Source organism: Taudactylus pleione, unplaced genomic scaffold (assembly GCF_031769625.1).
Source record: "Taudactylus pleione unplaced genomic scaffold, aTauple2 ptg000065l, whole genome shotgun sequence".
Lineage (NCBI taxonomy): Eukaryota > Metazoa > Chordata > Amphibia > Anura > Myobatrachidae > Taudactylus > Taudactylus pleione.
In genome coordinates this window covers 13,433,669-13,445,770 of record NW_028284467.1, presented here as the reverse complement: position 1 = coordinate 13,445,770, position 12,102 = coordinate 13,433,669, and the positions used below count along the sequence as shown (strand labels likewise).

The window sequence follows — 12,102 nt, the reverse complement described above, 5'->3', positions numbered from 1 at the left end:
TCTGAATTCAGGGTTTTCGCCTTGGTGCCGCTCACCCCGATTTCACTGTGCATATTGTTACATACTCTGGGCAGCAGCACCCTAACCGATTTAACCCTTTCTTCATTTATTATTTATTTCTAAAATCTTATTTCTGGCATTCTCATTGTACTTTGATACCACCATACACCTGTATCTGCAATACTTTGTATCAGACACACTGTGTAAATGTCAGTCCAAAAGCAATGTCATTTACTTTCTTCACTACCCTGACACAATCATAGCAGGCCCGCTCACGTGTCATTCACTGCAGGTGCAAATGACATGCAGCAGCCACCTTTGGTCTTGTGACTACTAAGGGTATCTCTGCACTCTTTTTCTGATGAGTACAAAAATTATTCTGATCATACAGATCGCTCTTTTTAAATATTCACATTTCAGGAGCTGAATTTTTATGCAAAATTGATTATTATATTGTTTGATGTATAATTTTTTTTGTTCCATATCGACCTAGTGTGTATTTAGATTAGTTATATCTGCGTTATTAGATCTGACAGTGGGGGTTGCCGCTAACTTTTTTTTTTTTTTTTTTTTTTACTGTACATATATGTTTATCATTACCATTTAATTCTTTGCTTGGGGACAGCTTTCATTACTATATTCCCTACATTATATATATATTTTATATGTTTGCCTATGTTTCCAAACATTGTGAATATTAGTGGTTCTTTCATATGGAACATGGTGGTAATTTACTTAGTTTTCTCTATTCCTAAATACCATTTTTTGGTAGATTTGCCCTGGGTTCAATTATAAAGTGCATTATTCTAGCATTTCAGACCCAGAGTAGTGACCATTGGAGATCTTCATATTTAAACGTCACACTGATTAAATTTTGTTATTAAATTGTTTTTTGTCTTACATGTGAGAACATATATTTTATCTGCATTATAATAAAAGTTGTGTTTTAAATTCTACTCATCATTTATGGTTGGTGGATTAATGCCCCAAAAAAGAGAGTATTGGGACCTATACATTAGCAGACTTTCTGCATGATGCGACCAAAACCAGGAAGTTTCGGTCGGAACGTACAGAAAGTCTGCAAGTGGATAGCCGACAAGGACCAGCAATGCGCGTGCACGCTGGGTCCTTGCCGACCCCGACTATCTCTCCAACATGCTGGTCAGCCTGACAACAGTCGTCAGGTTCGGCATGTTAGGAGATAGGAAGCCGGCCGTGCAGCAGCGGCAGCACTGAAAAGACGTTCAGTTAACGTCTTTCAGTGCCGCTCAGCACCCGGCGACTTGAAGGTCTGAACGCTAGTCGTTCAGACCTTCAAGTCTATAAATGGATAGGCCCCTTATCTTTTCTCTTGTGACCGTCCAGTGGAAATTGTCAGTCTGACAAAAACCTCTGTGAAAGCTACAAAAGTATCTTTTTAACCTAATGCCACCCATCCACTAGAAGACAGACAAAAGGCTGCACGATTACGACATTGTAATCGTGCAGTTGTTTGTCAGTCTGTGATGTGCCTGCACTGAACGAGCAGTCGTTCAGTGTAGACACATCAGTCATCTGCAAACATGATGAACCTGACGTTATCGTCAGGTTGTCCAGCATGTTTAGACATCTATCATCGGGCAAACGACCAGCAGGCACTCGCATCGCTGGTTGTTTTAGACATTTTTCTTAACGATTTGTAAGCCGTTTGCGAACGATTAATGAATGATATTGTTCAATCGCTCAATTAAATCGCCTTGTGGATGGGTACCTAAAGTCTGAGCAAGTGCCAAACTTTGACTCATGCAAGTTCAGATTAAATCTAGAGTTAAGTCCTTATTAAAGTGACCATATAGTCATGCCCTTGTATGTGTTTGCATGCAAGGGCATGACTAAAACTTTGTGGGCCACATAGCAAGATCTTAAAAGGGCCCTGCCAGAGGTTAAAAAACAAAACAACAAAACCTAAATTTGCCCCCACACAGAGCCCATTCATGTTATGCTGCACATACACATTATGCCATGCAGTAATGTCCCTTACACTACACACAGTAATGCCCCATACACGTTATGCCACACAGTAATGCTCCTTATAACATTATGCCCCCCTCACCTCTCAATGTCCCTCCAGCAGCCACTTGCCTCCCCTGGTGTGCCATCAGCAGCCAGCAGGTGTGTATTTTGAGTCGGGCCACCAGCTAATCACAGCTGGCACACTGGCATACCTGGACAGTCCACTTAGGAGTAATTTGAAACTGGCGCCGGTCGTGAGCCATTCGGACCGGCAGCCAAACGGGCCGCCACTGCTGATTGACTGCCAGTTCGCAAGCTCTAATTGCCTTGCAACCGGCGGTGCTGTCTCTCCATATCTACCTGTAATCAGCTGGCGGGCCTGCACCAAATCAACAGAGCTGCCACCGGATCCCCCTAGGCAGCCCTGACTGGACCGGCCCACCTTGTGTGCGTGACTGGGTGCAGGGGGGGCGGCAGACCACAGAGGCAGCTCGGGCACCATAGCAGCCGCACCCCTTGCAACCACGGTAGTTACACCACTGTTTGCATGCATATTAGCAAACAGTGGAGTCCTTTTCAGGATCAATGGAATGGGGCTATAGGTGAGGACAATGTAAACAAATAAAGGCTGCAGTTGTACTTCAGGGTCCAGTCTTCAACTCAGACAACGCCGGGTATCCCAGCTAGTGTGTAATATACCAGACAGCATTGAAAGTATTTAAAGTGCCATGCCCCTTTTCTCTTTCATCCACTAGGGGACACTGGAGGTGCTTACGCTGGGGTATAGAGGCGTGGATAGCTGGAGCCGGCACTTTAAATAATTTAGAAGTGTGAAGCTCCTCCCCCTCTATGCCCCACCAGCCCTCAGTTTAGAAAATGTGCCCTTGGAGCTGGTCACAACCTGCTGTGCTCTAGCAAGTCAAAGACTTTATTTCTTTTATTTAACATATATTTATTTATTTTTGTTTTATTATTTTCTACATCTTTTACATTTTATTTTCTGAGTACCCTTCCCCACCTCTCTAAAGGTGGGGTCCGGGTTACTGGCACCCTGTTAACTCCATGGGTTACAGGAAGGAGTGTGCAGTGCTTCACTAAAAGCATCTGACAGCTCCTTACTGCCGCACACAGCACACACACACACTGAAGAAGAAGACTGTGAGTGCTGTTCACGAGGAGTCGTCCGGAGGGGAGCGCAGTGAGTATAAATCATCATCTGCGCATCCCCAGTCCCCTGTCCTGTGGCCAGCGCTGGCTTGTTAGAGCGCGATAGCGCTGTTTAGTATATACAACTCTCTCCCCTGTCCCCGCTGATGAGCGCGGCTAGCGGCTCCTACTCAGCGGGGCTTGCACAGAGGGGAGAGGATCCTGCAGGCGGGGGCAGCCATTTTCTAGCCCTTAGGGCATAGAGAAAGGGGGCGGAGCCTAACAGCGCGGGCTCACTGTCCTAATAGAGCGGCTCCCTGTCTAGAGAACGCGGCAGGGGCTGCCATGTTTAACTCATAAAAGAACTGCATCTCTCCACTACAGACTGTATGCAGTGATTACAGAAGGCTGATTCTCCTGGCTACATCCCTGGCAAAGAGGTTGTGAGTAACTGGGGTATTTGGCAGGGAATCTAATTGTGGGAAAGAGTGGGGAGTGCCTCTTCCTCTGTGTCCCATACCAGCCTTCTGTTCTATTTCTCTTTTCATTGCTGTACTCTGTGTCTGGGTGACTGTTGTGTATCCATGTCAAACAGAACAAAAGCGGCTCAAAAGATGTTTGTCTGTTCTAAGTGTAACAACAAACTATCCAAGCCGCATGCTGCTGGGTCCACTTTATGTGAGGCTTGTATAGCAATAGATCCGCCTATGGCTATTACGGCCGCACCTGCTCCCCCATGGACCGCTGACATGGTAGGAGTTATGACGGATTTAACGTCTGAGTTAGCTGAGGCACGTAGGTCTCAACCTCCCTGGGTGGAAGGGCTAACCAAGTCTCTAGACACCCTTGTACAGGTGATGGGTACAGTGGTGCCTGCACCCTCCACCTCCTACCAAAGACCGACACAAAAGCGTACTCTGGCGACTGTTCTCCAATCAGAAGAGTCGGACGAAGAATTCCTTGCTACGGAGGAAACAGAAGAAGGGGAATTGGAAGAAGCGTTACAGGACGCTTCTCCTCAAGAATTAGAGTCCACCTCTCCAGGGGTGGAATCTCTAATTTTGGCGGTCAGAAAAGTTCTGAATCTACCTGAGGATGTACTACCTGCATCCCAGGAGTGTGAATTATTTCATGAATGACCAAAGAGCTCTACGGTTTTTCCGTTCTCACAGCAGCTTCAACAGCAGCTCTCAGTGGCCTGGAAGCAACCGGATAAACGGTTCCAAATTCCGCGCCGGTTTACGTCTAGTTATCCCTTTCCATCAGCCATGATGGAAAAGTGGGAAACACCCCCTCCAGTCGATGCGTCAGTCTCACGTCTCTCTAAGAAAACAGCACTCCCAGTACCGGGAGCCACGGTACTAAAAGATCCTTCGGATCGTAAGTTAGAGACAACGCTAAAATCAATTTATACTGCAGCGGGGGCTCAACTTAGACCCACCCTTGTTACCGCTTGGGTTAACAAGGCAGTGGTCGGCTGGGCTGACCAGTTGATTACCGGTTTGGACTCTGGTACATCAAGAGCAGAGTTACGTCTACTAGCAGAACACATCCGTGAGTCTGCAGTTTTCCTGGGAGAAGCTTCGAAAGATATTAGTCAGATTAGTTTTCGCATATCTGCTTCTGCTATTTCAGCCCGTAGAGCCCTGTGGTTGCGCGCTTGGCAAGCAGATGCAGAATCCAAGCGTGTGGTGGAGGGTTTACCTTTCACAGGCGATATGCTGTTTGGCCCGGAACTGGACAAATGGATATCCCAGGCCACGGGGGGTAAGTCTTCCTTCCTTCCGTCGGTTGCTCCAGCTCCCAGGAGATCTTATAATGGACCTTCCTTTCAGTCCTTTCGTTCGCCACATTCCTTTCGTGGTAGAGCCAGAGGTGCTCCCACGCAACATAGAGGTGGCAGAGGTAGAGGTCGTCCACATCCTGTTGCACGTAGACCAGAGCCTAAACCAGCGGAAAAGCAGGTGGCATGACGGTCTTCCGTCCCACCTGGGACCTCCTGCAGTAGGAGCCCGCCTGAAAGATTTTCAACAGGTTTGGAACCAGACCTCTACAGAACCGTGGATCCGCAGACTAATTTCCCCGGGGTACCGAATAGACTTCGAAGTCCCCCCTCCACCTCGGTTCTTCACCACAAGTCTGCCAACGCCTGCAAGCAAGGCCAAGGTTTTACAGGAGGCTATCCAGTCTCTAGTAGTATCATCTGTACTAGTTCCGGTCCCGGAACATCAGAGAGGTTTGGGGTTTTACTCGAACCTGTTTGTAGTACCAAAACCAGATGGCTCGGTCAGGCCTATCTTAAACCTCAGGTCTTTGAACCTGTATCTGAAGATTTATCGCTTCAAAATGGAGTCTCTGCAGTCAGTCATAGCGAGCTTGGAACCAGGGGAGTTCCTATTATCCATGGATATCAAGGATGCCTATCTCCATGTCCCCATTTGGGAACCTCACCAGGCTTTTCTGCGTTTCGCCATATTGAAGGATCATTATCAGTTTCGGGCATTGCCGTTCGGGTTATCCTCGGCTCCCCGCGTCTTTACCAAACTCATGTCAGTAATGATCGCTCTCTTTCGGTCAGCAGGAGTGAACATAATCCCTTATTTGGACGACCTGTTAATCAAGGCTCCATCGGTATCTCTTCTATCAAATCAGGCCTTACTGACATATCAGACCCTAATCCAACACGGTTGGATAATCAACTTCAAAAAATCACATCTCACTCCGTCCCAGAAACAGGTTTTTCTTCCATTAGACAAGGCCCGGGCTATCCGGTTGTTAGTTCAGCTGGTCCTCAGAACAAGGAAGGTGTCCCTGCTTCTTTGTCTGCGCCTCTTGGGGAAGATGGTAGCAGCTTTCGAGGCGCTACAGTTCGGTCGATTCCACTCCAGGGAGTTTCAGCTGGAACTGCTATCACAGGGGTCAGGGTCTCATCTGCTTCTTCATCGACAGATCCGTCTGAGCCCCGGTACCAGAGTGGCCCTTCTTTGGTGGACGCAATCCACCAATCTGTTAGCAGGCAGAAGATTCGGAGTGTGGGACTGGATCATTATAACAACAGATGCCAGCCTTCGAGGTTGGGGAGCTGTAGTCCTCGATCATCACTTTCAGGGTCGATGGTCCCATCGAGAACAGAAGTGGCCGATAAATGTGTTGGAACTCAGAGCGATTTACAATGCTCTGATAGAGGCAACAGACTTGCTAAAGGCTCGTCCGGTAAGAGTTCAGTCCGACAACGCGACGGCCGTCGCTTACATCAACCGCCAAGGAGGGACTCGGAGTCGCATGGCTATGCGGGAAGTAACTCAGATCCTTCGGTGGGCCGAAAGACAGTCAGTAATCCTGTCGGCAGTATTCATACCGGGTGTGGACAACTGGGAAGCGGATTACCTGAGTCGACAGGATATACATCCCGGGGAATGGATGCTTCATCCAGAGGTGTTCAACGCGCTGATACGTCGATGGGGATGTCCTCAGGTGGACCTCATGGCGTCGCGATTGAATCGTCAGCTCTTCTACCTTGGATGTGGTTAGGGCTCTCCGCATCTATGTTGCCAGGACGGCGTCTCTCCGTAAATCTGAGTCGCTTTTTGTCCTCTAAGATGCTGTTCGGAGGGGTTGGCCGGCATCTAAGCAGACTTTGGCACGTTGGATCCGGCTGACTATTCATCAGGCTTATAATAGTGCTGACCGTCGTCCTCCTTCCTCCATTTCGGCTCATTCCACACGTTCTGTGGGTGCGTCATGGGCGGCCGGTAGAGGAGCCTCCACGTCACAGTTGTGCCGTGCGGCTACTTGGTCTTCAGTTCACACGTTTGTCAAGTTTTACAAGTTTGATACGTTTGCTACTTCGGCATCCCGTTTTGGCCGCCTTGTCCTGCAGGCGCCGCAGAGCGCTCCCGCCCGTGGGGAAAACTTTGGGACGTCCCCAGCGTAAGCACCTCCAGTGTCCCCTAGTGGATGAAAGAGAAAATGGGATTTTGGTACCTACCGGTAAATCCTTTTCTCTGATTCCACAGGGGACACTGGACGCCCACCTCAGCGCTCTTCGCCTGCCTGTTCGGTTTGTTCCGTATGTTTTGATTATTGTGTGTTCTTCTCTCCCTTTCACTCCGTTTGTTCTCCATCTCCTCTCGGTCTTCATTTTCTAAACTGAGGGCTGGTGGGGCATATAGGGGGAGGAGCTTCACACTTCTAAATTATTTACATCCTCAGGTAGATTCAGAACTTTTCTGACCGCCAAAATTAGAGATTCCACCCCTGGAGAGGTGGACTCTAATTCTTGAGGAGAAGCGTCCTGTAACGCTTCTTCCAATTCCCCTTCTTCTGTTTCCTCCGTAGCAAGGAATTCTTCGTCCGACTCTTCTGATTGGAGAACAGTCGCCAGAGTACGCTTTTGTGTCGGTCTTTGGTAGGAGGTGGAGGGTGCAGGCACCACTGTACCCATCACCTGTACAAGGGTGTCTAGAGACTTGGTTAGCCCTTCCACCCAGGGAGGTTGAGACCTACGTGCCTCAGCTAACTCAGACGTTAAATCCGTCATAACTCCTACCATGTCAGCGGTCCATGGGGGAGCAGGTGCGGCCGTAATAGCCATAGGCGGATCTATTGCTATACAAGCCTCACATAAAGTGGACCCAGCAGCATGCGGCTTGGATAGTTTGTTGTTACACTTAGAACAGACAAACATCTTTTGAGCCGCTTTTGTTCTGTTTGACATGGATACACAACAGTCACCCAGACACAGAGTACAGCAATGAAAAGAGAAATAGAACAGAAGGCTGGTATGGGACACAGAGGAAGAGGCACTCCCCACTCTTTCCCACAATTAGATTCCCTGCCAAATACCCCAGTTACTCACAACCTCTTTGCCAGGGATGTAGCCAGGAGAATCAGCCTTCTGTAATCACTGCATACAGTCTGTAGTGGAGAGATGCAGTTCTTTTATGAGTTAAACATGGCAGCCCCTGCCGCGTTCTCTAGACAGGGAGCCGCTCTATTAGGACAGTGAGCCCGCGCTGTTAGGCTCCGCCCCCTTTCTCTATGCCCTAAGGGCTAGAAAATGGCTGCCCCCGCCTGCAGGATCCTCTCCCCTCTGTGCAAGCCCCGCTGAGTAGGAGCCGCTAGCCGCGCTCATCAGCGGGGACAGGGGAGAGAGTTGTATATACTAAACAGCGCTATCGCGCTCTAACAAGCCAGCGCTGGCCACAGGACAGGGGACTGGGGATGCGCAGATGATGATTTATACTCACTGCGCTCCCCTCCGGACGACTCCTCGTGAACAGCACTCACAGTCTTCTTCTTCAGTGTGTGTGTGTGCTGTGTGCGGCAGTAAGGAGCTGTCAGATGCTTTTAGTGAAGCACTGCACACTCCTTCCTGTAACCCATGGAGTTAACAGGGTGCCAGTAACCCGGACCCCACCTTTAGAGAGGTGGGGAAGGGTACTCAGAAAAAAAAATGTAAAAGATGTAGAAAATAATAAAACAAAAATAAATAAATATATGTTAAATAAAAGAAATAAAGTCTTTGACTTGCTAGAGCACAGCAGGTTGTGACCAGCTCCAAGGGCACATTTTCTAAACTGAGGGCTGGTGGGGCATAGAGGGGGAGGAGCTTCACACTTCTAAATTATTTAAAGTGCCGGCTCCAGCTATCCACGCCTCTATACCCCAGCGTAAGCACCTCCAGTGTCCCCTAGTGGATGAAAGAGAAAAGGGGCATGGCACTTTAAATACTTTCAATGCTGTCTGGTATATTACACACTTGCTGGGATACCCGGCGTTGTCTGAGTTGAAGACTGGACCCTGAAGTACAACTGCAGCCTTTATTTGTTTACATTGTCCTCACCTATAGCCCCATTCCATTGATCCTGAAAAGGACTCCACTGTTTGCTAATATGCATGCAAACAGTGGTGTAACTACCGTGGTTGCAAGGGGTGCGGCTGCTATGGTGCCCGAGCTGCCTCTGTGGTCTGCCGCCCCCCCTGCACCCAGTCACGCACACAAGGTGGGCCGGTCCAGTCAGGGCTGCCTAGGGGGATCCGGTGGCAGCTCTGTTGATTTGGTGCAGGCCCGCCAGCTGATTACAGGTAGATATGGAGAGACAGCACCGCCGGTTGCAAGGCAATTAGAGCTTGCGAACTGGCAGTCAATCAGCAGTGGCGGCCCGTTTGGCTGCCGGTCCGAATGGCTCACGACCGGCGCCAGTTTCAAATTACGCCTAAGTGGACTGTCCAGGTATGCCAGTGTGCCAGCTGTGATTAGCTGGTGGCCCGACTCAAAATACACACCTGCTGGCTGCTGATGGCACACCAGGGGAGGCAAGTGGCTGCTGGAGGGACATTGAGAGGTGAGGGGGGCATAATGTTATAAGGAGCATTACTGTGTGGCATAACGTGTATGGGGCATTACTGTGTGTAGTGTAAGGGACATTACTGCATGGCATAATGTGTATGTGCAGCATAACATGAATGGGCTCTGTGTGGGGGCAAATTTAGGTTTTGTTGTTTTGTTTTTTAACCTCTGGCAGGGCCCTTTTAAGATCTTGCTATGTGGCCCACAAAGTTTTAGTCATGCCCTTGCATGCAAACACATACAAGGGCATGACTATATGGTCACTTTAATAAGGACTTAACTCTAGATTTAATCTGAACTTGCATGAGTCAAAGTTTGGCACTTGCTCAGACTTTAGGTACCCATCCACAAGGCGATTTAATTGAGCGATTGAACAATATCATTCATTAATCGTTCGCAAACGGCTTACAAATCGATAAGAAAAATGTCTAAAACAACCAGCGATGCGAGTGCCTGCTGGTCGTTTGCCCGATGATAGATGTCTAAACATGCTGGACAACCTGACGATAACGTCAGGTTCATCATGTTTGCAGATGACTGATGTGTCTACACTGAACGACTGCTCGTTCAGTGCAGGCACATCACAGACTGACAAACAACTGCACGATTACAATGTCGTAATCGTGCAGCCTTTTGTCTGTCTTCTAGTGGATGGGTGGCATTAGGTTAAAAAGATACTTTTGTAGCTTTCACAGAGGTTTTTGTCAGACTGACAATTTCCACTGGACGGTCACAAGAGAAAAGATAAGGGGCCTATCCATTTATAGACTTGAAGGTCTGAACGACTAGCATTCAGACCTTCAAGTCGCCGGGTGCTGAGCGGCACTGAAAGACGTTAACTGAACGTCTTTTCAGTGCTGCCGCTGCTGCACGGCCGGCTTCCTATCTCCTAACATGCCGAACCTGACGACTGTTGTCAGGCTGACCAGCATGTTGGAGAGATAGTCGGGGTCGGCAAGGACCCAGCGTGCACGCGCATTGCTGGTCCTTGTCGGCTATCCACTTGCAGACTTTCTGTACGTTCCGACCGAAACTTCCTGGTTTTGGTCGCATCATGCAGAAAGTCTGCTAATGTATAGGTCCCAATACTCTCTTTTTTGGGGCATTAATCCACCAACCATAAATGATGAGTAGAATTTAAAACACAACTTTTATTATAATGCAGATAAAATATATGTTCTCACATGTAAGACAAAAAACAATTTAATAACAAAATTTAATCAGTGTGACGTTTAAATATGAAGATCTCCAATGGTCACTACTCTGGGTCTGAAATGCTAGAATAATGCACTTTATAATTGAACCCAGGGCAAATCTACCAAAAAATGGTATTTAGGAATAGAGAAAACTAAGTAAATTACCACCATGTTCCATATGAAAGAACCACTAATATTCACAATGTTTGGAAACATAGGCAAACATATAAAATATATATATAATGTAGGGAATATAGTAATGAAAGCTGTCCCCAAGCAAAGAATTAAATGGTAATGATAAACATATATGTACAGTAAAAAAAAAAAAAAAAAAAAAAGTTAGCGGCAACCCCCACTGTCAGATCTAATAACGCAGATATAACTAATCTAAATACACACTAGGTCGATATGGAACAAAAAAAATTATACATCAAACAATATAATAATCAATTTTGCATAAAAATTCAGCTCCTGAAATGTGAATATTTAAAAAGAGCGATCTGTATGATCAGAATAATTTTTGTACTCATCAGAAAAAGAGTGCAGAGATACCCTTAGTAGTCACAAGACCAAAGGTGGCTGCTGCATGTCATTTGCACCTGCAGTGAATGACACGTGAGCGGGCCTGCTATGATTGTGTCAGGGTAGTGAAGAAAGTAAATGACATTGCTTTTGGACTGACATTTACACAGTGTGTCTGATACAAAGTATTGCAGATACAGGTGTATGGTGGTATCAAAGTACAATGAGAATGCCAGAAATAAGATTTTAGAAATAAATAATAAATGAAGAAAGGGTTAAATCGGTTAGGGTGCTGCTGCCCAGAGTATGTAACAATATGCACAGTGAAATCGGGGTGAGCGGCACCAAGGCGAAAACCCTGAATTCAGAAAGCAGATAAAGATTAGGTGCACTGTGCCTATCCCCGTGTCCCCAGGCTGACTGTGGCAAAGATTTGTAGCACAATGCACTCGGGGGGGAGGGGGGAGTGAGGACACAAAGCACCCACCCAAAGCACACAAAGCACCCACTGAAAGGAAAAGGGGTACCTGTCTGCTTCTATGTATGCAGTGGTTGCCAAGGCTGCCAAACATACGTTTCACCACATAGGGGCTTTCTCAATTGTTGCTTACAGAGTAAATACACCTTCACATTTCATTCATGAAATAATTCACACTCCTGGGATGCAGGTAGTACATCCTCAGGTAGATTCAGAACTTTTCTGACCGCTTTTCTGCCGGCTCCAGCAATCCACGCCTCTATACCCCAGCGTAAGCACCTCCAGTGTCCCCTGTGGAATCAGAGAAAAGGATTTACCGGTAGGTACCAAAATCCCATTATTTAAAGTGCCATTTTAAAACACAGACCACAACTGGCACTGACTGCATCGAGGGTGATACTTTTACAGGGGATACA

General features: G+C 47.4%; 2 protein-coding genes across 2 annotated transcripts in view; both read left to right on the top strand.

Annotated features, from left to right (window-relative positions):
• The window catches only part of DIP2B (DIP2 acetate--CoA ligase B (putative)), a 258,999-nt gene that overhangs the window by 113,161 nt on the left and 133,736 nt on the right, over positions 1 to 12,102 (top strand). The gene's annotated exons all lie outside the window — the stretch shown is intronic.
• The window catches only part of LOC148534699 (lamina-associated polypeptide 2-like), a 33,532-nt gene that overhangs the window by 5,472 nt on the left and 15,958 nt on the right, over positions 1 to 12,102 (top strand). Inside the window, exon 2 of the mRNA XM_088465862.1 lies at positions 4,311 to 5,043. Coding sequence (XP_088321988.1) covers positions 4,311 to 5,043 — 733 coding nt within the window. The remainder of the gene's footprint in view (positions 1 to 4,310; positions 5,044 to 12,102) is intronic.